At 45.1% G+C, this 25,744-nt stretch overlaps 1 protein-coding gene across 1 annotated transcript in view; it reads left to right on the plus strand.

Moving 5' to 3' along the window:
* Nucleotides 1-25,744, plus strand: part of GALNT17 (polypeptide N-acetylgalactosaminyltransferase 17) — a 115,439-nt gene that overhangs the window by 36,369 nt on the left and 53,326 nt on the right. Inside the window, exons 2-3 of the mRNA XM_081890399.1 lie at nt 3,057-3,240; nt 18,875-19,041. Coding sequence (XP_081746525.1) covers nt 3,057-3,240; nt 18,875-19,041 — 351 coding nt within the window. The remainder of the gene's footprint in view (nt 1-3,056; nt 3,241-18,874; nt 19,042-25,744) is intronic.

Consider the following 25,744-nt stretch of genomic DNA (forward strand, 5'->3'; position numbering starts at 1 on the left):
TAAGAAGAATATACTTTAAGATGATTTGGATGGTTTGTTTTTAAGTATGGAAACTGATTGCATTCTAACCATATTTAATTTGGTGAACATACCGTCCCTGACATTGCCTCCCCCCCCCTCTTCTCACACACACACAAGGGTTGCCTTGAAGGAAGAGAACACCACAATTGCAACATCACATTGGGGAGCGCATGAATCCAGATCTTGTGGCATTGCGCTCTTTTGTTTCTTGTTCACCTCCTGTCGAAATAACGGAATGACACAAAAGGCCTGCCTGGAGGGGTCGCAGGGTCCCTCAGCTGAAGCGATGGGAAAATAAATATCACCGCTAAGAATAAAAATCATCCATCAAAGTGCTCAGTAGTGCCTGACAATGAGGGAGGTGTGAATCTCTCCTAAAAATAAATGTAAAAATGTCAGGTGCTACTGCTCTCTATAATGCACAGTGAAGCATGTCATAAAATATTACTTTGTCTTTCCATCCCTTCTTAATGTGCTTGGCTTTTCTTTCTTTGACACTCGTTCTTGCCCCTTGGCTCTTTCCTTAAAGAGAGTGGAGCAAAAAGCACTTTGTGTTGCAGAAAGTCCAAGGCTTCTGTATTGTGCATGCTGTGTCCTATTTATTTGTTTGAAAGCTTAAATTGGCCATTATATCTGCATTCATTTTAGCTCAGTGGAACGAACTACCTTGGGAAGGTGGTGAACTCTCCTTTGGAGCTTTTTTAAACAGAGCTTGGATGGCCATCTGCCAGAGATGGCATAGCTGTGATTCCTGCATTGCTGGGGATTGGGGCTAGATAATCCCCAAAGTCCCTTCCAACTCTGCAATCCTATGATTCATTCACTGAAAAGATAGGTATTTACTTGGCAATTCCTCCCTTTCCCTGAATTAGTCCTTATCAGCAAGGCAGTGGGAAGTAGCTAAATCATGATACTGATAATAGATGGGGGTGGAGTGGAGGAATCTGATAAAGGTAAGAACATAAGAGGTCCAGTGCCGAGGGCCTTCTGGTGGTTCCCTCACTGCGAGAAGCCAAGTTGTAGGGAACCAGGCAGAGGGCCTTCTCTGTAGTGGCACCTGCCCTGTGGAACACCCTCCCACCAGATGTCAAAGAGAACAACTGCTACCAGACTTTTAGAAGACATCTGAAGGCAGCCCTGTTTAGGGAAACTTTTAATGTTTGATGCATTATTGTATTTTAATATTTTGTTGCAAGCTGCCCAGATGGGCGGGGTATAAATATATTATTATTATTATTATTATTATTATTATTATTATTATTATTATTATTATTATTATTGCCCTGCAGGATCAGGCTAGGGAGCCATCTTGCTCAGCATCCTGTTCTCAGAGTGGCTAAGCAGGTGTCTATGCTAAGCTCAAAAGCAGGACCTGAACAGCATACTGCCTCACACAGGGGAGGCAGAAACCCAGGGTGTAATTCAACATTACCCCAAAACATTGACGTTAATAGAAAGGAGTGACTTAGGGTCTTCTCTAATAGGGCAATGGGTGATGTATCAAGGCATCATCCAAAATGGGTCCACGTTGTGGTAACGTTTTCATAATATTGGACATGGCAATGTATTGTGAATCACAATGTGTGTGTGTGCTATGTAAAAAATTGTGATGTTGGATAAATGATGAAGCTGGCCATCGCTTCTCTCCTGATTTGTTGCTCTGGTCTATAAACAACAGGTGCAACAATATGTTAAACTGGGTAAGTAAAAGTGTGTCTCCTAATTAGTAGCATTTGCCAGGACATTACCCAGTTCACCTCTCCATAGTTCCATCCTTATTTCAGACCTCGTGCTTATATCAGTATATCACTGATGCTGAAAACTGGACATCGCTCAGCCCTAGGACTTAATTCAAAACGACCTATAGCCAGATCTTCCATGAATTTGTCTAATCCTCTTTAAAGCCATCCAGTTGATGCTTCTCTCCCTCGTGTGAGAGCAAATTCAATAATTATAATATGTCCTGCAAGAAGTACTCCTGTTCTGACTTTTCAAGCATTCAGCTTCGTTGATTGTCTCCAAGTTCTAGTATTGCGAAGAGTCTCTGTTCTGTTGTGCCATTGCAAAATTAATTTCAACCCAGATACATGGGCTCAGTCATTCGACAGGGTTCAGGCACTTATAGCTCCATGGTACATATATAAATCTTCATATTCGGTCAGTAGCTTACATAGGTCAAATAATGTTTCCACAGCAGACAGCAAGGCCACTTCCACCTTAAGAGGAGCTGGTGTTGTGGACTCTCATGATCCCTCCATGTGCGCAGAGGCCAGACCTGTGCGGTTGGGGTTTCCCGGCTGCGTCACTCGCTGGGCCGGCCAATCTGGTGGGTCAGGGTGTGTGGCCTGCCCATTAAAGGCAGGGCACAGCTGGGAGATTACTCTCTTTTGGCTTCCAGTGCTCCAGAAGGGCAGGGCCCCGACTGACTCCAGCTACAAAAGCTGAGGCTGCTGGAGTTGAGGTACTGTTTAGGGAGTTTTATTGCTGTTGTTAATACTATTTTTTTATGTTTACTTTTAGATCTTATGATTTATGGGGAAATCCCTCAATTTGGTTGTGTGCTTTTTAATGCCTTTTATTTATTCATGGCTGCTTTTGTTATGTTTGTAATTAATTGGTGGAAGAACTGCAGTGGAACAGAAACAATGTTGTGTGTGATGAATACAAGGTGGAAAGGAAAATGAAACCTTACATCCCTAGAGAGGGTGTGCCATTTTTTCCTCCTTACTTCTTTCAGTTCCTTGTGTTTTTCAAGGCTCAGATTAATTCTATTGGATATTGCTTTTACCCTAATCACTTGGAAAAGTGAAGTAAATGTGTGTGTGAATCAGGGACAGCTGATCTGGGGAAAGGTGAGGGACAGAAATTACCAGGGGAAGGAGTGGGAATCCCAACACACACTCACTCAAAAAAGATGAAATGTGTTCACAGGCCCAGAAAGTTTAGCAACGCCTGGGTTACATCTTTGATTCTGGGATAAAGAAGCAACGGTTGACTCCCATTTTTGAAAACTGATCCTGTTTTGTTCTCTTCAGGTCTGTCCAAATCACTGGGGCTCATTGAAGGCTATGGTGGCCGTGGGAAAGGTGGGCTTCCAGCCACACTTTCCCCTGAGGAGGAAGAGAAAGCCAAGGGACCGCATGAGAAATACGGCTACAATTCCTACCTCAGTGAGAAAATATCACTGGACCGTACCATACCAGATTATCGACCAACCAAGTAAGTCCCTCATTTTATACTAGGGACCAATGGATCTGTCCATTTTGCTTCTCTCGGTTTTGTATTTTTCTGATCCCTGATCCATTTCTTCACATTTTTGCTGCAGTGTGTGTGTGTGTGTGTGTGTGTGTGTGTTTGGAAGGGGAAAGAAATCCTCATGAAACAATTATTAGCATTTTGGTATGAATTTCTCCTATTCAACATGCAATACATGCTTTGAAGCTGCAATGTCAAACCTCAGAATGAATGGTCACGCAACAGACAACATTCTTTCATAATTCTATGAAATGTTAGTCTACTCCCTACAAATAGATCAGCTTTGACTCCACCTACCGATGGGATTCCTTTCTTCTGCCCTTCCAGTCCCAATACCCCCCCAGGGAAGATTTTTAATGTTTAATGCTTTATTGTATTTTTATATATGTTGGAAGCTACCCAGAGTGGCTGGGGCAACCCAGTCAGATGGGCATGGTATAAATAATAAAATTATAATAATCATTATTATGGAATGCCCTATTTTCTTTGGAGAAAGGTTGGAGGGTATGTGATAGCTCAGTGAGGGAGCATGCGGGAAGACTTATCAGACCTAACTGCACATTATATATAATGAATGCACAGATATTAATATTAATACAAATACACAGGGCTTTTAGAGTTTTGGCACAGTACAGTTGTGTGTGATCTTAATTGCATGACCAGGCCGTGACAGCCCCAGCCCCCAGGGGAATAAAGACAACGTGTTATGGAATTAAATTAGGCCGCAGCTTTATTAAACTTCTGAATGTAGGAAGACCTTGGCTTAGGCCTTGGGTGTGTACCCCCCCAGCTCTTCAGCTGGGGGAACTGTGGAATATCAGGGTAAATTGAATGTGGGGATGCACTGCAAGACATATGTGTAGCAGGCAGCACAGCCTATATCCCTGCATGCAGGGTAGTTCACTGACAGCCTTTTGGTGTATGGCCAGTGACACCCATTATATTACCTCTTTTAAGAGGGAATCCTGGAATCAACGCCACAAGGGGGGGGGGTGTGAATCACCACTTCATGCCCTCCCTCATATAGGGAAGAAAAGGCTAAAGGATTCCACCCAAGGCCATAAACCGCCAAAGTGGGGACACATAGCTATGGGGAAGACAAAACCTGCCAAAGCAGGAAAATTTCTTCCCTGTCCTTCAACAGCAACCAGTCAAAGACCGTTAAACAGGAAGAAAAAGTTAACCTGCAAACAAGAAAACATTAAACTGAGGGAGGGGTTGGAGGGTGAATCTCCAGAGCCGACTGCCTGGCTGTTGTCGGCTCCACCCCCTATATAATTGGGACTGGCCCCACCTCCCAGCAATGAAACTTGACTACTGAGGTTGAGCTTGAACCTCCAAATAATAACACTGAGAGGCAGGCCAGCCCCTATTTGCCAGTAAGTTCCCTAGGAACTGTAGCACTGTGTGCGATCCCACAGTGTAAAGTGTAGGCATGTTGCTTGGAGTCTCATTTGGAAACCCACACAAAAGGCGAGGACATCCGCTCCTGACAGCTCTAATGAAGAAGAGTGTTGTATTGAATCTTTACCCAAGTGGGAAAATGAGCTCCAACAAAACCCTGAGTGAGGGGATCTATTTATTTATTTTAAACATGGGGGGAGGACGGATGCATTGCCAACACACTCTGAAAGAGATATGCAATGGTGGAAATGCCCCATTTATGAAACGGAACGAAATGGGCCAAAACAAAACACCTGGTAATAAATAACCAAAGTCTGCAAGTGCAGGCAGGTGAGTTTGAATTAACATCCAGAAGGAAGCATCTCTCAACCCCCCTGGGCATTTGGAAGCCGCATTCCTTTAGAAGACATATGAAGGCAGTTTTATATATAGGGAAGTTTTTAATGTTTAATGTTTTGTTATGTTCTTGTGTATGCTGGAAGCCGCCCAGAGTGTCTGGGGCAACCCAGTCAATTGGGTGCGGTACAAATAATAAAATAATGATGGTGATTGAAGATTTATACAAACTCGCAGCATAGGAACAACTTGCACATAAATGCAGACTTGCCACGGACAAATTCAATGATATTTGGAATCCATTCTTACAAATACTGTAATAGGTTTAGACATTTATAAAATACACAGTCCCCCCCCTTTATTTTCCTTTCTGTTTCACTTACTTTTTTCTCTCTTTTATTTATGTCTCACATATAATTATGTACTTTGTGAACTTTCAATAAAGTTGTTTAAAAGTAATAATGATGGTGATGGTGATGGTGATTCCATGGCTCCCCAGCCAAGGATTTGGGAGTAAATTCACCCTCCCTGCTGTGGGAGCTTTGGTTACATGAATCCAAAATGTGCACCCTTGCTGTCCAAGGATGTGCAAGGTAGGCCAAAGAGCACCCCCACAAAGACACCAGCAAGCTTGAAGTATTGGGAATGCAACTCAAGTGTGATATTAGTCCCATAATGCTTCCGGGTGCCCTTCCATTCTTCAATTCCCTTTCCTTTCCAAACTGAATGCCAAACAGACCAAAGACACAGATAACGAATAAACCAGGAGAACCCTACAGTGTGAAGTCAGCAAAAATGGGGAGTTGGGTTCCCCACACTCAAGAAAAATCCCTAGAGAGAGAGAGAGAGAGAACACCACTGTAGAGTTATGGGGTGTGTAGAAGCTCAATGAAGAGGAGGTGGTGAAAAAAGGCATAAAAAGCTGCTCAGTCACCCACCTGCCCATATGGTTCCCCACCCCCTCCCATTGGGAGAGACCAGCGCTCGGCTTCCCACAAAGGGGTTTTGTGTGCAACAATTTACCGTATTTTTTGCTCCATAAGACTCACTTTTCCTCTCCTAAAAAGTAAGGGGAAATGTGTGTGCGTCTTATGGAGCGAATGCAGGCTGCGCAGCTATCCCAGAAGCCAGAACAGCAAGAGGGATTGCTGCTTTCGCTGTGCAGTGATCCCTCTTGTTGTTCTGGCTTTGGGATTCAAAATATTTTTTTTCTTGTTTTCCTACTCCAAAAACTAGGTGCGTCTTATGGTCTGGTGCATCTTATAGAGCGAAAAATACGGTATTTCCTGTCAAAGAGTGAGAGCAACAGAAACACAGCATTGGAGGCCTTCAGGCAAAACAATATAGAGCAGGTGGTGCTGGGTGTTTTTGGCCAGGGAAGGAAAAAATGGTAAAGCTTGGTCAGGGTCTGAGGTTGTAGCGAAGCCTGGAAGAAAGTTTTGTGTTTTGGTGGTAGAGCACTGCATTGCAGGAAGAAGGTCCCAGAACCAATCCCCGATATCTCCAGGCATTGCTGTGAAAGACTCCCATCTGAAATCCTGGGAAGACTAATGCCGCTCACTGTTGAGCAGGGGTTGGAAGCCTGTGGCCCTCACATCAGCCCTAGCCAGAATGGTCAGTGACTTGGAGTCTGACCACACCTGGATGGTCACATGTTCCCACCTCTGGCATTAAGAATACATGAGCTAGGTTGGCCAATGGTGCAAGGCAGCTTCCTGGAGTCTTCTGACATCACCATTAGTCATTTTTAGGTCTGTTAACCTAACAGCTTGCATGCACTTGGCAGAACTGAATTTTTGCATGCCTTTGCCTTGAATTTTTCAACTGTGCAGATGCTCTTTTGTAATTGCTCTTCTATCCCTCCCACCCACCTTTGGAACTCTAAATGTTGGGACTGGTTTCTCTTTGAAGAAAGAGAGAGAGAGAGAGAGAGAGAGAGAGAGAGAGAGAGAGAGCGCAAGCCCTGAACTACTTACAAAACCTGTTTCAAGGCTTTGGGCTGTAAAACCAACTTACTTTTGCTCACTGAAATTAATGGGCATGACTAGCATAGGACCATTAATTTCAGTGGGTTTTCTCTGAGTAGAAATTGGATACAGCCTAACCTCCTTCCTCTTGAAGGAGCGAATGCCTCTCCTAAGATGAATGTTATGCTGTACACTTCCCTCACCTGAATGTCATTTTTTTTTATAAAGAAAAAGTACATTTCCCCCCTTGTCTGCAAGGTATGCTATTTAGTTGAGTAAAACTCACATGATTAATCAACTAAGATTTATTTCCTATGCATGATCATACACCTCTTTCACCACTCAGAAGTACTGTTTCTTGTCTACCTTCAGATCCTCTTCCAAGCTCTGGCCCCCTTGAACAGATTTCAACATTAAGCCTCTCCCAGAAAGATCATTGTGTTAGTCTGTTGCACTAAAAAAACAAGGTTTCATGGACCAGAATCCACTTTATTAGATGTATGGTGGGAGAGAGGAAAATAGAGAAAGAGAAATGTTAGCCATAGGGAAGGGCTGTGGGGATGTTGGATGCAGTGGTGGAGGAGGGGTGTGGGTTGGGTGCAGCCCACCCCAGGTGTCACCACTAAGGGGGTGACAAAATGCTGGGCGGCACTCACCACGGGGCCTGCAATGTGCCCTAGCCACACGTCTCTCCTGGGAAAGACGTAGTGGCTTGGGCGCACGCAGGCTCTGTGCTGCCAAACGGTCCTCCCGCTGCCTCTCCTCCAGCTGTAGGGTGGCTGAGTGGGAGGAGGCAGGCAGACTCCGGAGGCCCCATGGTGTGCCCCACTCCTATGGGCAGCTTGCCTGCCCTCACCTCGCCCCGCCCCTATGGGCAGCTCTGGTTGGGTGTGGCATGATTAAATGGTAAAGGTAAAGGACCTGACAGTTAAGTCCAGTCACGAATGACTCTGGGGTTGCGGTGCTCCTCTCGCTTTACAGGCCGAGGGAGCCGGCGTTTGTCCACAGACAGTTTTTCCGGGTCATGTGACCAGCATGACTAAGCCGTTTCTGGAGAACCAGAGCAGCGCATGGAAATGCCGTTTACCTTCCCACCGGAGCGGTACCTACCGTATTTTTCGTCCCATAGGACGCACCTAGTTTTTTGGGGGGGAAATAAAGGAAAAATTGTTTTCCTTTATTTCCCCCCCAAAACCAGGTCGGGGAAACCGAACCAGGTTGAGGAACAGTGGGATGGCGGCGCTGCACCTCCTTGCTGTCCCCCAAGCTTGTGGGGCTGGCCGATGTCTGTATGGTGGGTGGGGCGCTCTGCTTCAGGGCACCCATCGCGCCGGGCGGCAGGCTGCTATCCGCAGCATAGGGTGCCTTGCAGGAACTCCCGCAGGGGCTCCAACACGCTGCGGATGTCTGTCTGGTGGGCGGGGCACTCTGCTTCAGGGCGCCCCTCGCGACGGGCGGCAGGCTTCTATCCGCAGCGTAGGGAGCCCTGCGGGATGTGGATGTGTTCCCTCTCACTCTCCAAGCTTCAGTGAAAGCCTGCATTCGCCCCATAGGACGCACCCAGATTTCCCCTTCATTTTTGGAGGGCAAAAGTGCGTCCTATAGGGCGAAAAATATGGTATTTATCTACTTGCACTTGACATGCTTTTGAACTGCTAAGTGGGCAGGAGCTGGGACTAAGCAACGGGAGCTCACCCTGTCGTGGGGATTTGAACCGCCGACCTTCTGATCGGCAAGTCCTGGGGAAAGAATTGACATCTGGCCTTGTTGCAGCATGTGGTCCTCATGCCTCTGTTATGTGGCCTGTTGCTGCTAGGGGGTGGCTATTAACAAATTAGAGTTTGGTTCAGACCAATGGTGGTTGCCCTGGGTGCAAAATTGTTAGGGGGAGCAAAATTTCAACACCTAGTGCTGTATCAATACAACTGCATGCTTTGATCGCTGGGCTCTGTTGAAAATGGCTTCTCTATGCAAATCAGGAAGTGGCTTCTCCAGACAATGGAACAACTCTTCATTTCTTATCTCTGCAGCTGCCCCTTATGGAGCTACAATTCTTGCATGAAGAGGATTTGATTGTTAAACCACTCTGGAAATTGTAGCTCTGTGAGGCATGATATTGTTTTAAACGTGCAGTGCAGATGGGGTCTAAGATGGAGGAATGATTTGGGAGATGAAAGGGTTACACTCCCTGGCTGAATATACAATTGTCCACGGCAATTAGACTTGAAAAAAGGTACTATTGGGTATATGGCCTCAACTCTGCTGGAATGAAGCATAATTGCTGGCGGCAGGGAGGAATAAGTGTGGTCAGGGAATGTGTGGGTTTTTGTATATGCATGGCTGTATGTGGTACCCACAACAGATTCTCAGGTTCTGAAATGTGCTTGCTGCCACCCAAAGCATTTGTGTTCAGTGCCCTCGATATGCTGATGGCACCTAGCTCTGCCACGTTCTCCAGCTTGCCTTGTTTACCAGGGGCAGCTCCCTGTATTCTGGGAACTTGGCAAATCTCTGTCCCTCTTTTGTCCTCGTTAGAGAGCCATCCTGTCTCTCGTAATGAACGTATATCTAAATGCAGGCACGCAGACTCTCTGAACGGCACACAGCCTGGTATTTCACACCCCCCCCTGCGAGTGCCAAATTTATATATCAAAAGGTTAACCTATTTTAGGACAGTCATGCTTTTCTCTTTGACAAGAACAAACATGCTTTTTTAAAATTAGAAGGCAAGCGGCTGCCAAGATAGTGAGTATAGCAAGCAACTTCAATAGCACTAAATGGTGGGGTAGATGCCCTAGGCAGTGATTGTCAGTACCTGTTCTGATACCCCCCCCCATACACACAACTCCCCACAATAACTCAGAGTGCTTTTTGGCAAAGGAAACAGCAGCCGGCCATGTCTGCCAAACTCTGGAGTCGCAAAGCTAAAGTGGGGGGGGGGCATTTCTAATTTCCCCCACACGCACTTTCATAGCTGTTTCTCCCACGTGCCGGTTTTAGGTAATATGTAGCATGTGTGAACTTAAAGTTAGGAGAGACATGCACATAGGCACATATTCTCCCATGCTGATCTTCTCTCCTGATCATCCTTGATGTTGGGAATCCTAAACAATCCGGGTTCTTGACTGTTTGGTTGAACACAGAGTCTCCCTGAAGACTCCTCCTTCAAAGAACAGTGGCAGCACATAGGGGGTTTGGTCGTGCACCCATGCACCTCTGCTCAGTTTGAGACCTTTTGCATTATTTTGAATGTCTGAAGAGGACTTGAGTGTGCCTGTGTGGGGTACTTATAGGTCATTCTTTCCCTCATGCTCCATCACACACTTTTCTTAATTCTGTTAAAAAATATGCCACAGTATTCCTAGACATGGCTTTTCCTGTTTTCCCCCTCCCTTTCAGAAAGCAAGTTACATGTATATATATTCTTTGGGGGGGGGAGAGAATGTGAGTCTTTTGTAGAAGTTAAAAGCAAATGGGGGGTGGGGGACCCTAATGCTTAACTCATCTTAGCATCTGATTAAAATATATACAAGTCTAAGGAATTTAGCTCAAATGGGTTTCAAATTGCTCTATTAGCAGGGGAAACTGGCTAAACCCCCCTCTGGCTTATTTGAAACTGTGTATTAATCTAATCATAGCTTTGAAAGCATGCATAGACACATAGAAACCACTAGGCAATTTGCAAAACCAACAGATTTAAGGAGGCTGGCAGCCTCCCTTCCTGTTTTGTGATCTGCCATTTTCTTGAATAATAATAACACAAAAACAACCCTGTGTTTTTCTTTTCAGCAAAAGTAGTCTTGACCTTTTCTTCAGCTTAAGGGATCTCAGAAGTGCAAAGTAACCTTGGAAGGAAACGTTGCTTGATGTTAGCCCCAGAATCCATTTGCTTCAGGTGCAATGCACCTTGTGTTTCATCACTGTAGATTGGATGATAAATACTGTCAGGAGCTGCAGGGATAAGAATCAAGAAAACCAAGGCACATTGTAGGGAGCCATGAAGGCTAGAGGTTGAGTAGTATAACCATGCCACCTTCTTGGGCTTCAAGTTGGCTCACCTCTACAGATCTACAAAAGCTTCCCAGTTCAGGTTGAGAATTTGCCTGGGCAAGGATAGTTGTTCCTGACTGAGACATTCAAAATTAAGAGCATAAAAAAGCCTACTGGATCATGCCAGTGGACCATCTAATCCGGCATCCTATTCACACAGTGGCCAACCAGATGCCTCTTCTGGAAAACCACCAGCAGGACCCAAGCACAAGAGCCCTCTCGCCTCCTGTGATTTCCAGCAGCTGTTGTTCCAAAGCATTGCTGTCTCCAACTGAGGAGGCAGAGCATGGTCACCAGGGCTAGTGGCCAAAACGTTCTTGGCTCGACCTTCTGGCTTTGATTATGAGCAATTTCTCCTACATCAATGCATGCATTTATACACATATTGTAAAATATGGTTGGAGACCTGCATAGCAAAAGCCAGAAATACAGATTTAGAAGGTTCACATGTTGCTTCAGAAATTGTGGATTAAGTAGATTTGCATTTAAATGCAAACGGAATGGAACATCTTCTCATCCCTGCTTTTCTAGGTCCCAGATCACTACCTCCCTGCCAGGCTCTGCTGATTCCTTGAGGAGCAGAAGGCTCGGAAATTAGCACTCCTTCTCTACTCTGACAAGTCCCTCTCAGTGCATAGTCTGTGCTGCCAGACTGACCTTGTATCCCTGGCTTTCAGTGGCTAGTGGGTAAAAGGTAAAGGTAAAGGAACTCCTGCATTAAGTCCAGTCACAGACAATTCTGGGGTTGCGGCGCTCATCTCGCTTTATTGGCCGAGGGAGCCGGCATACAGCTTCCGGGTCATGTGTACTTGCACTTTGATGTGCTTTTGAACTGCTAGGTTGGCAGGAGCAAGGACCTAACAACGGGGGCTCACCCCATTGCGGGGATTCGAACCGCCGACCTTCGGATCTGCAAGTCCTAGGCTCTGTGGTTTAACCCACAGCGCCACCCATGTCCCGGCTAATGGGTAGGGCTGGGCAATATATTGATATATTGTCCAAAACTGGTTTAAAATCCTTACCAGGGCCGTCTTAAGCATATCCGGCACCCTGGTGCAAAGATTCATCTGGTGCCCCAACCCCCATTTCCCAGAGTTGTCGACCTTTTCCAAAGCCTCTGCATGGATCGCTCTCCTCCTGCGGAGGCTTGGAAGGCAAGCTGCACGCCCACCAGCCATATGGTTGACGGGGCGCAGCTGGCGGGCGTGCAGGAGGGAAAGGGGAGGCCACCGGCAAAGCCGTGCAGCTCCCCCACTCGCTGGGGCACCCCTGGCAGCCTGGCGCCCTGGCACAACATGCCAGTAAACCCAGTGGGAAAGATGGCTCTGGTCCTTACCATGAAATTGGTTTCCTAATTTTTGACCAGGCAATATATTGCAAATCGTGATGGTGGTGGTGTGTGTGTGTTTGCATGCTATCACAGTGTGGGAAAAACCATGAAGCCAGCCAATGCTTCTCTCGATTCCTGCAGTCCCTGTTAACTCTGCCAGCTCATCCCTCCCCTGGTTCCTTTAGGGGGCAGAGAATCACAATAGCAGGTGGCGGCAAAAATCACAATGCGGGAAGAACCGTGAAGCCAGCCCAATGCCTCTACGTAGCTCCATCTTTATTTCAGACATTGTGCTATATCAGTATATTGCGATGTTTAGCTGGTGATATATCACAATGTTGAAAGCCAGATATTGCCAGTGGTACATCAGAGGGGTGCAGTTTCTGTAGATAATGGGCACCAGAGATTTTATTTGGGGATCCTGGGCTCAGGAACTGCTGAGCTGCTGGCCTTGGCCTATGGTAGTCCTGTGCTGACCTCTGGTGCTGCTGGGTGATGATGGATCTGGCCACTCCTTCCTCCTTGGAGCCTGGGCTCCTGTTCTTGATTGTGATCCTGCTAGCTGCCGCTTGAAGGACGACTTATGGCTTTGCTCAGATGCAGCTCTGAGTTGCTTTCCCAGTGTGGTGTAGTGGTTAAGAGTGGTGGACTCGTAATCTGGTGAACCGGGTTTGCGTCTCCGCTCCTCCACATGCAGCTGCTGGGTGACCTTGGGCTAGTCAGACTTCTCTGAAGTCTCTCAGCCTCACTCACCTCACAGAGTGTTTGTTGTGGGGGAGGAAGGGAAAGGAGAATGTTAGCTGCTTTGAGACTCCTTCGGGTAATGATTAAGTGGGATATCAAATCCAAACTCTTCTTCTTCTCTTCTATGGTTAGTGGCAAGGGTTGTGTGTGTGTGTGTGTGTGTGCGCGCGCGCGCGTGTGTATGTATGTATGTACTTGATTAAGCACTTAAATGACAGGCAATAGCAAGGATAGCATGTTCAGAATTTATTATATAAGAATAGATTTCACTCAGCCTCCATACTTAAAAGAAGAAGCACAAAAACACCTTCTTTTTGAATGAACCTCCTCTTCTTCACCATTATTTTCATAGCATGCCCTTAAAGTACTCCCTTTTGTGTGCCTGGTAGTTATTAAACTAAGGCAGACTCATAAATGAATCTTGGCTGTACAGGTATAGTAGATCTACTACTGACTCCTCTCCTAAGGAGGAAAGCGTATGTTGTGTGTGTTCTACTTTTTTTGTGTTTTTTTGTTTTGTTTTTTTGCAGGGGGTGTCTGATGGGGAAATTGTACAGTTGGAAAATGTGCTTTTTTAAAAAAAACACAACAACAACCTCTGCATGATTGGGTGCAAATAAATAGATTCCATCCCCTGCACACCAGGTTGTGTTGCCTTGCCTCTTCTGGCAATGGAGGCAAGAATATAGCTTTATGGGTTTGTTTACCCAGATTCAACAAGAATGCAGAATTTTGGAAGCAACAGACTCTCTCACGGCTGATTCTCTCCCACTCCTTCCTGCCAATACAATACTTCTTTGTTTGGGTATCTTCCTTAGAACTTTGCCATAGAGTTTTCTTAATGGATCTGAAGGTTGATTGTGAATTCTTCCTGCGTGTGGGAGGTAACAATGAGAGCATGTTAAGGTATGAATAGAAAACGTGCTTCTGCAAACCTCACACTGCAAACGACAATTTAAAAAAAAGGAATGTGCTATAAAAGAAGAGTTTTGACCAAGCAAAAAAATTTAACCTATCGCCTTGACAACATATCAAATAGTATTCCATACAAAAGGAGAGAGAAAGAGAAAGCTGTTTATTCCTTCCACTCTTTTTCCATTAATCTCCCACCCCATATTTAGGGCCCAATTGATATATCATTTAAGTGGGACCTGTAGCAAAATATTGCACTCTTGGCCAGAGTACTCATTTTCTCCTCTCAGGTTTGCATCCCCTCATCCCACATTAACTTGGCATTTACTGGCCACCGAGCATGCTCAGTCCTCATTAGACTCTCTCCCCTTCCTAAAATCTTTTTAATACTGCAAACCCGGGGACCGGATCCGGCCCAATCGCCTTCTAAATCCGCCCCACGGACAGTCCGGGAATCAGCGTGTTTTTACAAGAGTAGAATGTGTCCTTTTACAGTGGTACCTCGGGTTACATACACTTCAGGTTACATACGCTTCAGGTTACAGACTCTGCTAACCCAGAAATAGTTCCTCGGGTTAAGAACTTTGCTTCAGGATGAGAACAGAAATTGTGTTCCAGCGGCGCAGCGGCAGCGGGAGGCCCCATTAGCTAAAATGGTGCTTCAGGTTAAGAACAGTTTCAGGTTAAGAACGGACCTCCGGAACAAATTAAGCACTTAACCTGAAGTACCACTGTATTTTAAATTCATCTCAGGGTTATTTGTGGGGCCTGCCCGATGTTTTTACATGAGTAGAATGTGTGCTTTTATTTAAAATGCATCTTTGGTTTATTTGTGGGGCATAGGAATTCGTTTTTAATTTTTTTTCAAAATATAGTCTGGCCCCCCACAAGGACTGAGGGACAGTGGACCGGCCCCCCGCTGAAAAAGTTTGCTGACCCCTGCCAAAGGGTTACCCTGAACCTTCTGATCCATAAGAACATGATAACAGTCTTAGTAGATCAGGTCAAAGCTCTATCTATTCCAACTCAAGAAGAGCCAAGAGTCCCTACCTCTTGTGTGTGGTGTTGAGCATGTACTGGGATGTTATTGGTGGGGCTTGCCAATTTCCACCCACCCACCCATGTTGAGGCTTCATGCATTTTCCCTGAATGTATGAATAGGCCTGAAGAGAGCCTACAATATATGTGCAGTTACCTGTAGGCAGCTGTGGACCGAGAGTCAAAATGACACAGGGAAAACCCCACCCTGAATGGGAAGTCTTTTCTTCCTACTCAGGGGGAGCCAATATTTGCACTTCCCTGAATTTCATGGTGCAGTTCTCCAACCAGCCGACGTGCACACACAAAAATCATGTATTTGGGTGTGCAAAAAAGTGCGTACCTTAATGAGAATAGAATGAAAAATGCGTAAGGAAATTTATTTGCAAAAATATGCATGTTAGTCCAAACTGTGTACAAAAATGGGTATGTTTAGAAAAAAAAAATCCCTGCTAGAATGCTGATGAATTTTCATGAGGAGTGTTTTGGGGCAGGGAGGGAATTGTAAGTTGCTGCAAAACTGGAGCACTGAATTTAAGATTGAGAAAATGAGGAGCCGAGAGAAAGTGAAACGGCCATATTCATCTGTCCTTACATGTAACGCAACTCTGGCACTGCTTCTGTTGCTGCCAACTCTGTCAAAGGATTTCATCATCAAGTCTTTGGGGAGAGGAGCATCTTTGTTCAGAGGAAAGATTTCTTACCTGGTGCTTCATAAATTACACATAAACTGACTTCCTATGGATATCTTCCTTTTGAAAGGTGGCAGGCGTAAAGGAACGAGCAAAGCACAAAGGAAAATAAGCATCTAAATCAAAGCATGTCATTCAGCTTAGGGAAGCTGTGAAAGGGACGTCTCATAAATATAACTCTGAAGTTTCTCTCTCTCTTAACGACTTCTCAAATGCTCCTCGTAATTATGCACAGCTCAGTTAATTTTCTGGTTGATCTCGGTGTTTGTGTGGAGGAAAATTAATCAAGCATCCTTCAACTCAGCCGCTTTAATCGAGGCAATAACTAACACTCTGGGTCTGAATGGATATTTGAAAGAGGGTTGTTTTCATCTGAGAATCAAAAGCAACCCGACAAATAGCTCTTTATTATGAAGACTAAGTGGTGGTGGACAAAAGCTGTATTGCATTTCTGGATGATTTGAAGTTATTTTGGGCTTGCCTCTCACCGCTAACACCTTGTGGCAATTGGCGGTGTGCATTGTTATTTTTATTTACTAGAAATCTTTCCAATTTACAAATGCCTTGCTTCGTAAATGGGAGACCTTTGCTATGCAACATATGCACTCTTTGACAGAGCTGTGGCCAGAGGTGCCAAGCTGTGCCCAAGACTGACCAGGCCCATTGTGCACCGTGCGCATGTGATGTCATGCACATGACATCACATCGTTGGGAGGCGGCCGAGTGTGGAGCCCAGTGCAGCGAGTCTTCAATGGCAGGTGGTTCCTCCTTTTGTGTGCTCAGGAGGAGCTGGCCACTGAAGCCACACTGTGCTTACCTCTGCTCTCACCTTGGAGACCACCAAGATTAAAGAGGAAGTGGGAAAGAGTGTCATTCTTCTAAGTTCCTCCTTCAGCTCTCTGTACTTTTCCAGAGAGAGAAAGGAAGCTATCCTCTACATCTCATGAGCAAGGGGGAGGTGAGTGGGGGGCTCAGTTGATTTGTGGGGAAGACCTCAAAGGGGCCACTGTGCCCCTTTTGTACGAGCACCCCCATGCTGATTGGAATGGATTCTCCAGACCTGTGTGCGAAGAATTAATCCACATTACACTGGGATCGCCAAGCAATGTTCTGGTGCTCTGATCTCATTAAGCCAACTATATAGGAAGCATCACTGACCACTTGAATATGGGAATTTTCTACCACACCAATTTGCTTGCAAACAAGGATGGTAGTATACCTCTCCGTTAAAATGGCAAGCACATAAAATAATTCTTAATGTGAGCTCTGAAGCTATTCCAGGCAAAACACTCTCATCCTTCTGTCTCCTATATTCTAATATGGTACCAAAAATCTCTGTGGGATGCAAAGTGGAGACATTAAGGAAATTTATTAACTTGCTAAAACTGAGCTGCCTTTGCTGCTGCGAGTAGCTAGGCCTGCTCCATGAAAGTTTGGCATAGTTCAGGTGACTTTCCATCAATATAACAGTATTCAAAGGAGGGCCAATGTTGTTTATCTCTATAACCAGGAAGGCCATTTGCCTGCTTAGGTCTTTAATCCCACAAGTCATAGAGGCGCATAGAACTGTTGGGGAGAAGCCCCAGAGGTGCTTTACTTCAGAAAGCACAGCAACGCTTGCCATAATTCAAAGGCCAAATGTTGAAATATGTTTATGGGCACTTAGTTTACTGTATAAGTGGAAAAAGTGGAGTTGTCTGAGAGATGTATTGCTGCAGTGGTGTTACATGTGATAAAACCTACCAGGTATCCCCCCCCCATTCTCCTTAGTCCCCATTTTTGTTGTTAGAGGTTAATAGTTACACCCTAGTGGATATTGTAGAGCTGGAAGGGACACCAAGGGTCATCTAATCCAACCCCCTGCGATGCAGGAATCTCAGCTACAGCATCCATGACAGATGGCCATTCAACCTCTGCTTAAAAACCTCCATGGAAGGAGAGCCCACAACCTCCCAAGGGAATCTGTTCCACTGTCAAATAGCTCTTAGTGTCATGTAGGATTCTAAATCTATACAGTTTGCTGCATGCAATATCTATGCATCCCATCTGCTGCTACTTAACAGGGTCAGTTCCTGTTCCCTGGTATCTATCTGTGAGTTGCTAGACTTGTCCTCCTTCAGAGTTCAGTCAAAGTTAAATCTCAGGGTGAAAAGTGAACTCATTGAACTGGTTTTAGATGTCATGCTAAGCCTTAGTTTAGTGGTAGAAGGATGGGCAGCATTGAAGCTCATGTACTCTCCTTTCATCCACTGCAGCCCTGAGGAGGAGCTGGACGGTTTCTGCTTCTCTTTTATGCTTGATGTGCTTTAGCATGTTGTAGGAACATATATGATGGTTCATTATCCCTACGGTTAGTGGAAACAAGCCAGCTTTGTCAACAACGGTGTCTCTCCCAAAGTCTTATACATCTGGTTCCTCTCCCAGACATCTTCCACCAGCAAGCCCTCCTTGACTGGTGGACCTGATCCTGCAACCATGCAGGAGGGGGAAGCCCAGGAGGTCCTTCCCAGGATCCTTGAGGAATTGGATTTCAGCTATGATTTCAGACAGGAACCGACTTGATTAGTATCTCTCAGACTAATGTGCAGATTGGAACCCAGTTTCTCCTCTGGCTTTTGCCCTCCCCAAATGTTCTGATGCAGTTTCTCTGCTCAAATGTATAGTTTGCAGGAAAATAGGTTTGGAAAATATGTATTTAAATGCAAATTTTACGTAGATTAAAAAAGCAACAACAGATTGGCTCAAAATTGGAACAGACATGAAAAAAAACACAGGCAAAAGTGACGTGGAAACAAATTGGCCGATCCATTCATCCCTGGTTCAATGCAATAACAGTTCTTGTGGATGTTCTGCTTCTGATGGTTATAGAAAGTATTCTAAGAGTTGATCTACACACAGGAAAAAACGCTATAAATAAGTGAGAAATTAAATTGTTATAACAAAAGAAAAAGGTTATGGATAATCACCTAGATGATGATGGTGATGATGATGATGATGATTATTTTGCTCCCCAGCACTATCTGGTGTTGCATGCTTATAACGCATTCAGAACACTGTATTTTGACTAATGTAGCTGAGTCCTAAGTCTTTGGCTAACTTCGCTTTGCTCCCTCTCTGCCTTACAGGTGTAAAGAGCTGAAATACCCAAAGGACCTCCCGCAGATTTCTATTATTTTTATCTTCGTGAACGAGGCCTTGTCGGTCATCCTGCGTTCAGTGCACAGTGCAGTGAATCACACACCTGCTCACCTGCTGAAGGAGATCATTCTCGTAGATGACAACAGTGACGAAGGTGAGTGAGCTCATCCCTTTGGAGGACAACACATGCAGGCCATTCTCAAAGTAGTCACCCTTTTGCCCTAATAGACCAGCCTCCAGTGGATGCTCACTTGGACTCCAGAGCTACCTGCAAGTTGCGCAACTGTCGGCTGCGTTTCATAGCATCTTGGCACTCCCTTGTGTTCAAACCACACTTCTTTATTTTGCCCTCTTATCTCCTTGCCTCATGAATCATACAGGATTGGCCATGCAGAAACCCACTAGGAAGCACCCGGTGTTGAGGGAGGGGGCATCCTTCCTAGGAGTAGAAGGGTGCATTTGGGACAGGGGATGAGAAGGGTAAATTTGATATGTTCCTTCCTTACATATATATCTGCCCTCCTCCCCACGCCTGTTGCCACAGATGCTATTAATAAAAAGTAGACCAGGGGTCAGCAAACCTTTTTCAGTGGGGTGTCGGTCCACTGTCCCTCAGACATTGTGGGGGGCCAGACTATATTTTGAAATAAAATAATGAACGAATTTCTATGCCCCATAAATAACCCAGAGATGCATTTTAAATACAGTGGTACCTCGGGTTACATACGCTTCAGGTTACATATGCTTCAGGTTACAGACTCCGCTAACCCAGAAATAGTACCTCGGGTTAAGAACTTTGCTTCAGGATGAGAACAGAAATTGTGCTCTGGCGGCGTGGTGGCAGCAGGCCCCATTAGCTAAAGGTTAAGAACGGCTTTAGGTTAAGAATGGACCTCCAGAACGAATTAAGTACTTAACCTGAGGTACCACTGTAAAAGGACACATTCTACTCATGTAAAAACATGCTGATTCCTGGACTGCGGGCCAGATTTAGAAGGCGATTGGGCCGCATCCAGCCCCCGGGCCTTAGTTTGCCTACCCATGATCTGTGGATCATTCGGTTGCATGGGGAATTCTAGATAGGGCATCTTTCCAAATACAATGAAATGCTTGTGTTAGGGCATTTGAACTGAAAACCCTCAACCAAACTTGTTCAGCTTGAAAGGGTGACCTTGGTGGGGTGGGTTTGGGAATTTCATACCCAGCAGTGGTGGCTGGGGTCCATTGGGAGGCAGGAAGTTCAAACAGTGCATGAGGACAAATAGAGCCATTTAAGGCCCCATTTGCACTATACATTTAAAGCAGTCTCGTACCACTTTAAACAGTCCTAGCTTCTATGCTGAAATGGCGAAAATGGCCGGAAGAGTCAGAAATCAGGAAGACCAAAATTTTAATAAGGAATGGGGAGAATTTATAACTTATCTTAAAGACCACTGTAAACAGTTAAAATCATTAGTATGATTGGAATATCACTTGTAGTTTAAGGTTGAATTGTGGACGTAATGGAAGAGGTAAAGGAAATGGGTCATTATAAAAGATGCAGGAGGAACTGATTAATAATAGGACCCACAAAGGGGAGGGTGGAAGTCCAGGAGATTCCTTGGAATCTTGTTTTTATTATTTATATTTGAGATATCTTTGTAAGATTTTAATTTGAAAAACCAAATAAATACATTTTCAAAAAATATATATATTAAAATTTTAAGCAGTCCTAGCTTTCCCCAAAGAATCCTGGGAACTGTAGTTTGGGCTCTCTATTATTCATTTACATTACATTCATCTTCCTCTTAATGAATGTAACCTCAATTGATGCAATGTAGCATCAATTCTCTGAGTAAGCCTAGGCAAATATATATTGCCTCATTGTTGAAAGCTATAAACAGTTGTGGCTCCCCCCCCCCAAGTATCATGGGAACTATAGTTTAAGGGTGCTGTTAGGAGACCCTTATTCCCCTCAGAGAGCTACAGTTTCTAGATTGCTTTAACAATCCATCCATCTGCATGGGGAATCTGGGAATTGTAACTCTGTGAGGGGAATAGGTTGCCCCCTAACAACTTTCAGCCACTTAACTAACTACAGTTCCCATAATTCTTAGGGAGGGGGAGCCATGGTGGTTTAAAGTGGTATAGGTAAAGGGTAAAGGGACCCCTGACCATTAGGTCCAGTCGTGACAGACTCTGGGGTTGCAGCACTCATCTCGCTTTATTGGCCGAGGGAGCCAGTGTACAGCTTCTGGGTCATGTCATGTGGCCAGCATGACTAAGCTGCTTCTGGCGAACCAGAGCAGCACATGGAAATGTCGTTTAGCTTCCCGCCAGAGCAGCACCTATTTATCTACTTGCACTTTGATGTGCTTTCGAACTGCTAGGTTGGCAGAAGCAGGGACCGAGCAACGGGAGCTCACCCCGTTGTGGGGATTCGAACCGCCAACCTTATGATCGGCAAGTCCTAGGCTCTGTGGTTTAACCCACAGTGCCACCTGCGTCCCTTAAAGTGGTATAATGATGCTTAAATGTATAGCACAGATGGGGCCAGGCTGTCAGGGACACTCCAGTCTTTCAGTTCTTCCGCATTCCTACCTGGAAGTGCCAGGAATTCAACCTGGGATCAAACTGCACTGCAAATTCCCACTTATCTTGCTTGCATTCTACTTTCAGCTGCCTCCTGTTCCTTCGTGAACAACTTAAACCTTGTTTTTTTGCAGCCTGGGTGGTGCTGAGCCCGCGCCATAAGCCTGCACTTTGAAATATTAATGGCATTGCCTTATGTCAAAACAATGCTATGAAGAAACCCAACACCAGCCTTATGGGACTTAGAGACAATTTATAATCTCTGCCTCTTTGAATTTCCTCAGAAGGGAAGTGACTTCCGTTTAGAGGGGCAGAGTGGGAATCTGCCACGCAGCTGCTTTGACGTTCCCCTTTTGTTCCTGCGTCTCCGCTTTGGCATAAAAGGCAGAGCAATAAACGGGGGGCAATGGCTGTGCGGCGTGAGGGGAACTGTGTCCTGCAAATACAGCTTTATTTGCACACACAAGAAGTCTGCGCATTCAAAGTGCGAGCCCTGAACCCATTTCATTTGACGCCATCTCAGCCTGAGCCCATGAGGTTTCGCTCTGCTGTTTACCACTCCTTTTATTTCTTATTCCTACATTCTCTTGAAGTAGCAGCCTGCTTTGCCACTTATCTCCAAAGCATGTTGACCTTGCAAATGTCTTTACCAGCAGTAGACTCTGAGAAAGAGAAACTGGAATAATTCCTGAAGTTCTGCAGTGAGATTGTTTCCCCCCCACCAGTATTTGGAGAAAAGAGTGGAACAAAAACCTTTTGGGCAGGAACTAAAGAGCCAATTTCCCACCCATAGGAGCCATTTTAACAGTCATGGCTTCCCCTGAAGAGTCCTGAGAAATATTGTTTGTTATGGGTGCTGTTCCCAGGGTGGTTTAAACATCAATCTGTCTTTCCAGGGAACTTTCCAAGGAAACAGGGGTCTCCTGACAACCTTCAGAAGCTTTAACAAGCTATGGCCCCCCAAATACTTTAGGGGAAGACATGACATTTAAAATGGTCACATAGTGCTTTAAATACATAACATGGAACCTTGATATCCAATGCACCTTGGATAATAGATAACACAGAAACCAGTCATTTCATTGCAACTTGAATGTGATGCCTAATATCAAAAGGCATTGACTATAAATGAGAATCTCTAGGCAGATTTGATTGACAGATGATACCTCTCATTGTCAGAAGTGCTGTGGAGGTGTAGTGGAGAGGGGAGATGAGGAACAGTTGCAGTATAGTCGTACTTTAAATGGATGGTGCAGGTTTGGCCCAAATCACCGTCATGCGAAAGACAAAAATCCCATGACTGCAATCATGGAGCAGGAATTCTAACAGATTCATGGACCAACAATTTTCATTCCCGTACTCCTGGAGTGGAGAACTGGATTGTTACTTTCCCCACCCTTTTGGGGGCCAAATTTGACAGGTCAGATGTGCCCACCATTCATTCGCCTGATATCACAGTTACCTGATCATGGACGCAGGTGCTGACTGAAACCCTTCCAGAACAGGAGAGGCTTCATCAAGCCATCTCCACAGTAAGAAATGAGACTTGGGAAGAATCAGAATTGGAGAGTTGGAAGGGACCCACAGGCCCATCTTGTCCAACCCCCTGCAATGCAGGAAATCTACCCGCAACAATCCGCAGGTGGGCTCGAACCACCAACCTTCTGGTTAACAGCCAGACCCACTGAGCTCTGGATTAGCAATAGAGGGCATGTTTTGCATGCAAAAAATACCAGGTTCACTTCTCAGCATCTCCAACTAGAGCCAGGAGAAATCCTCAGTTGAAATCCTGGAGCATCACTGCTGGTTAATACTAAGCTAGATACACCAGTGGTCTCACTCTCCTCATAGGGCAGCTTTCGATGCTCATAATAGGATGTTGAATGGTGCCAGGGGTGAAAGAAACCCAATTCTGCACCTCAAATAATCTCATGGTTAGAGGTTTTGTATTGCTTCAAGAAGAGCCTGCTGGATCAGGCCAGGAGGCCATGAAGTCCACATCCCATTCTCATGTTGGCCAACTAGAAGCCCCAGCAGGAAGCCTGCATGCAGGACATGGGCACAACAATGCTCTCCTCCAGTGTGGTTCTAGAAACTGGAATTCAGAAGCAAACTGCCTCCAGCGGTCGAGGTAGAACATTGCCATCAGGGCAAGTAGCATCCGTGAATTTGACTAATCTTCATGAAGCCATCCAAATTGGTGGTCATCGCTTGCTTCTTGTGGGAGTGGATTCCATAGTTTAATTGTTCACTTTATGAAGAAGTACCTCCTTTTGTCTGTCTGCAATCTCCTAACATTCAGCTTCTCTGAATGCCTCTTGAGTTGCAGTGGGCGAGGGGTGTCTTGCCCAAGGCAAGGTGGGTTGTTTTTTATTAAAAAATAGAGATTCAGAAGCAATACAAAATACACAAGTGAGTGAGAAGATTAAAGATCTTCTTCTCAAACAGCAAGCAATGTATACATACCAAGCAAGCACTTCAATCTGCCGCTTGAAAGCTCCCCAAAAGCGGTGAAGCAGCTCCCCCAGGTAGCCTCAGTTTGCCGATCAGTCCGTGTACAAGCTTCAAAGAAACTCTGCCCAAACCATCTGATTTTATAGATAGCCTGTGTGGCTTGCCAGGATGGCTACGTGCAGATCATCCATTAGCAACCTCCTCCCAGTGCCTCACTTTCTCAAAACAATGTCCAACATCAAAGAAGGTACCCAGGGCCGGATTTAGGTTTGCTGAGGCCCTAAGCTACTGAAGGTCATGGGGCCATTTATATGTCCAGCTGTCCTTTGTCAACAACAAATTGCTGCTGTTTTTTGTGTTGAATATATGCTATATGGTAATTTATAGATCTAAAAGATATCTAAAGCCATTTGCACATGCAGAATGTAGGCACCCTATATGTAGAAATGAGCAAACTAGTGATATTTTAGGGAGCAGGCTATCAAGCGGGGCTCATTACTTACATCATAGGAACCTACACAACACAAAACACTGTTGCTGTATGTAGGTTTTATTTTATTTGTTTTTTATCTTCTATTTTGGAAATGTACATCCAGGTTTTTTTCCTTTAATTTTTTTGGGGGGGCCCCAAGAGAGTGGGGCCCTAAGCTATAGCTTGTTTAGCTTATACGTAAATCCAGCACTGAAGGTACCCAAACATTACCCCCCCCACACACACTGATTAAGGCAGCTGTGTGGGGGGTTTCAACTCCTTGTCAGGTCACTAACTCCTCGATACATTTTTGTCTTCCGGACACATTTCCCATACAGAGGGAGACAAACTTTTTTCTATTCATTTTCTCTATGCTACTTTTACAGCCTTGATAGGAACTGGCTTCCTACATGGATGAGTATCTAAATCTTCTCCCTCATTTCACCTCTGAAGATCTAAGGATTCTCTGTATTTGTGTGTGTGTGTCTCTGCCTCTCTTATATTTTTAGTTAAAAAACAAAAATGGGGAATTGGATTTCCCCAATGTTGAACATCAAATACAAACTATTTTCTATGCTGCTCTTCCTAATGGAAATGGTGAATGTTTAGGGCTGGAGCAGCAGAATTCTTAATATATATTTCCCAGCCTTAACTGCAGCGAATTACTTTGTGTGAGGAACAAAAATAACTTTTAAGTGCATCAAATGAAAAAAAAAACCTCTTTTGATTTAGTGCTTCTCTCAAATTAGCCCCGTCTTTTCTAATTATTGAATGAAAATCATGCCTCAGTCAATTTGCCATCTTCAACTGCAATGAAGTAGTTTGCTGTGATGCAGCAGTGATTTATAATTGAATTAAGCCAGTTTCAGTAGGTTGGGTTGCTGTTCCCTTGGTTTTTGTAGTGACGCTTCCGCGCTTTTAACAGCTTCACAACAGACAGAAATTCAATGGTAGGGGTTCCCCCTATGTATATTATTTGACATGGAGTGCTGAACCTGTTGAACAGTGGCCTGCCATGGCTTGTTTTGGGAATGTCAAAGAGAGACTGGGCAGATGAAAAGTGAGAGCAGTTTAGATGAAAAGCTGGAGGGTGAATGGGGAAGAAGTCCTTTGCCTTGGACTGAGGAGGACAGACACTGGAAGGAGACAGTCAGAAGGGGGGGGTTAGGGTTAGGGGGCTATTCGTTCCAGAGGTCCATTCTTAACCTGAAACTGTTCTTAACCTGAAGCACCACTTTAGCTAATGGGGCCTCCCACTGCTGCCACACTGCCGGAGCACGATTTCTGTTCTCATCCTGAAGCAAAGTTCTTAACCCGAGGTACTATTTCTGGGTTAGCGGAGTCTGTAACCTGAAGCGTA

Source organism: Podarcis melisellensis (genome assembly GCF_964234715.1).
Source record: "Podarcis melisellensis genome assembly, chromosome: 15".
Classification (NCBI taxonomy): domain Eukaryota; kingdom Metazoa; phylum Chordata; class Lepidosauria; order Squamata; family Lacertidae; genus Podarcis; species Podarcis melisellensis.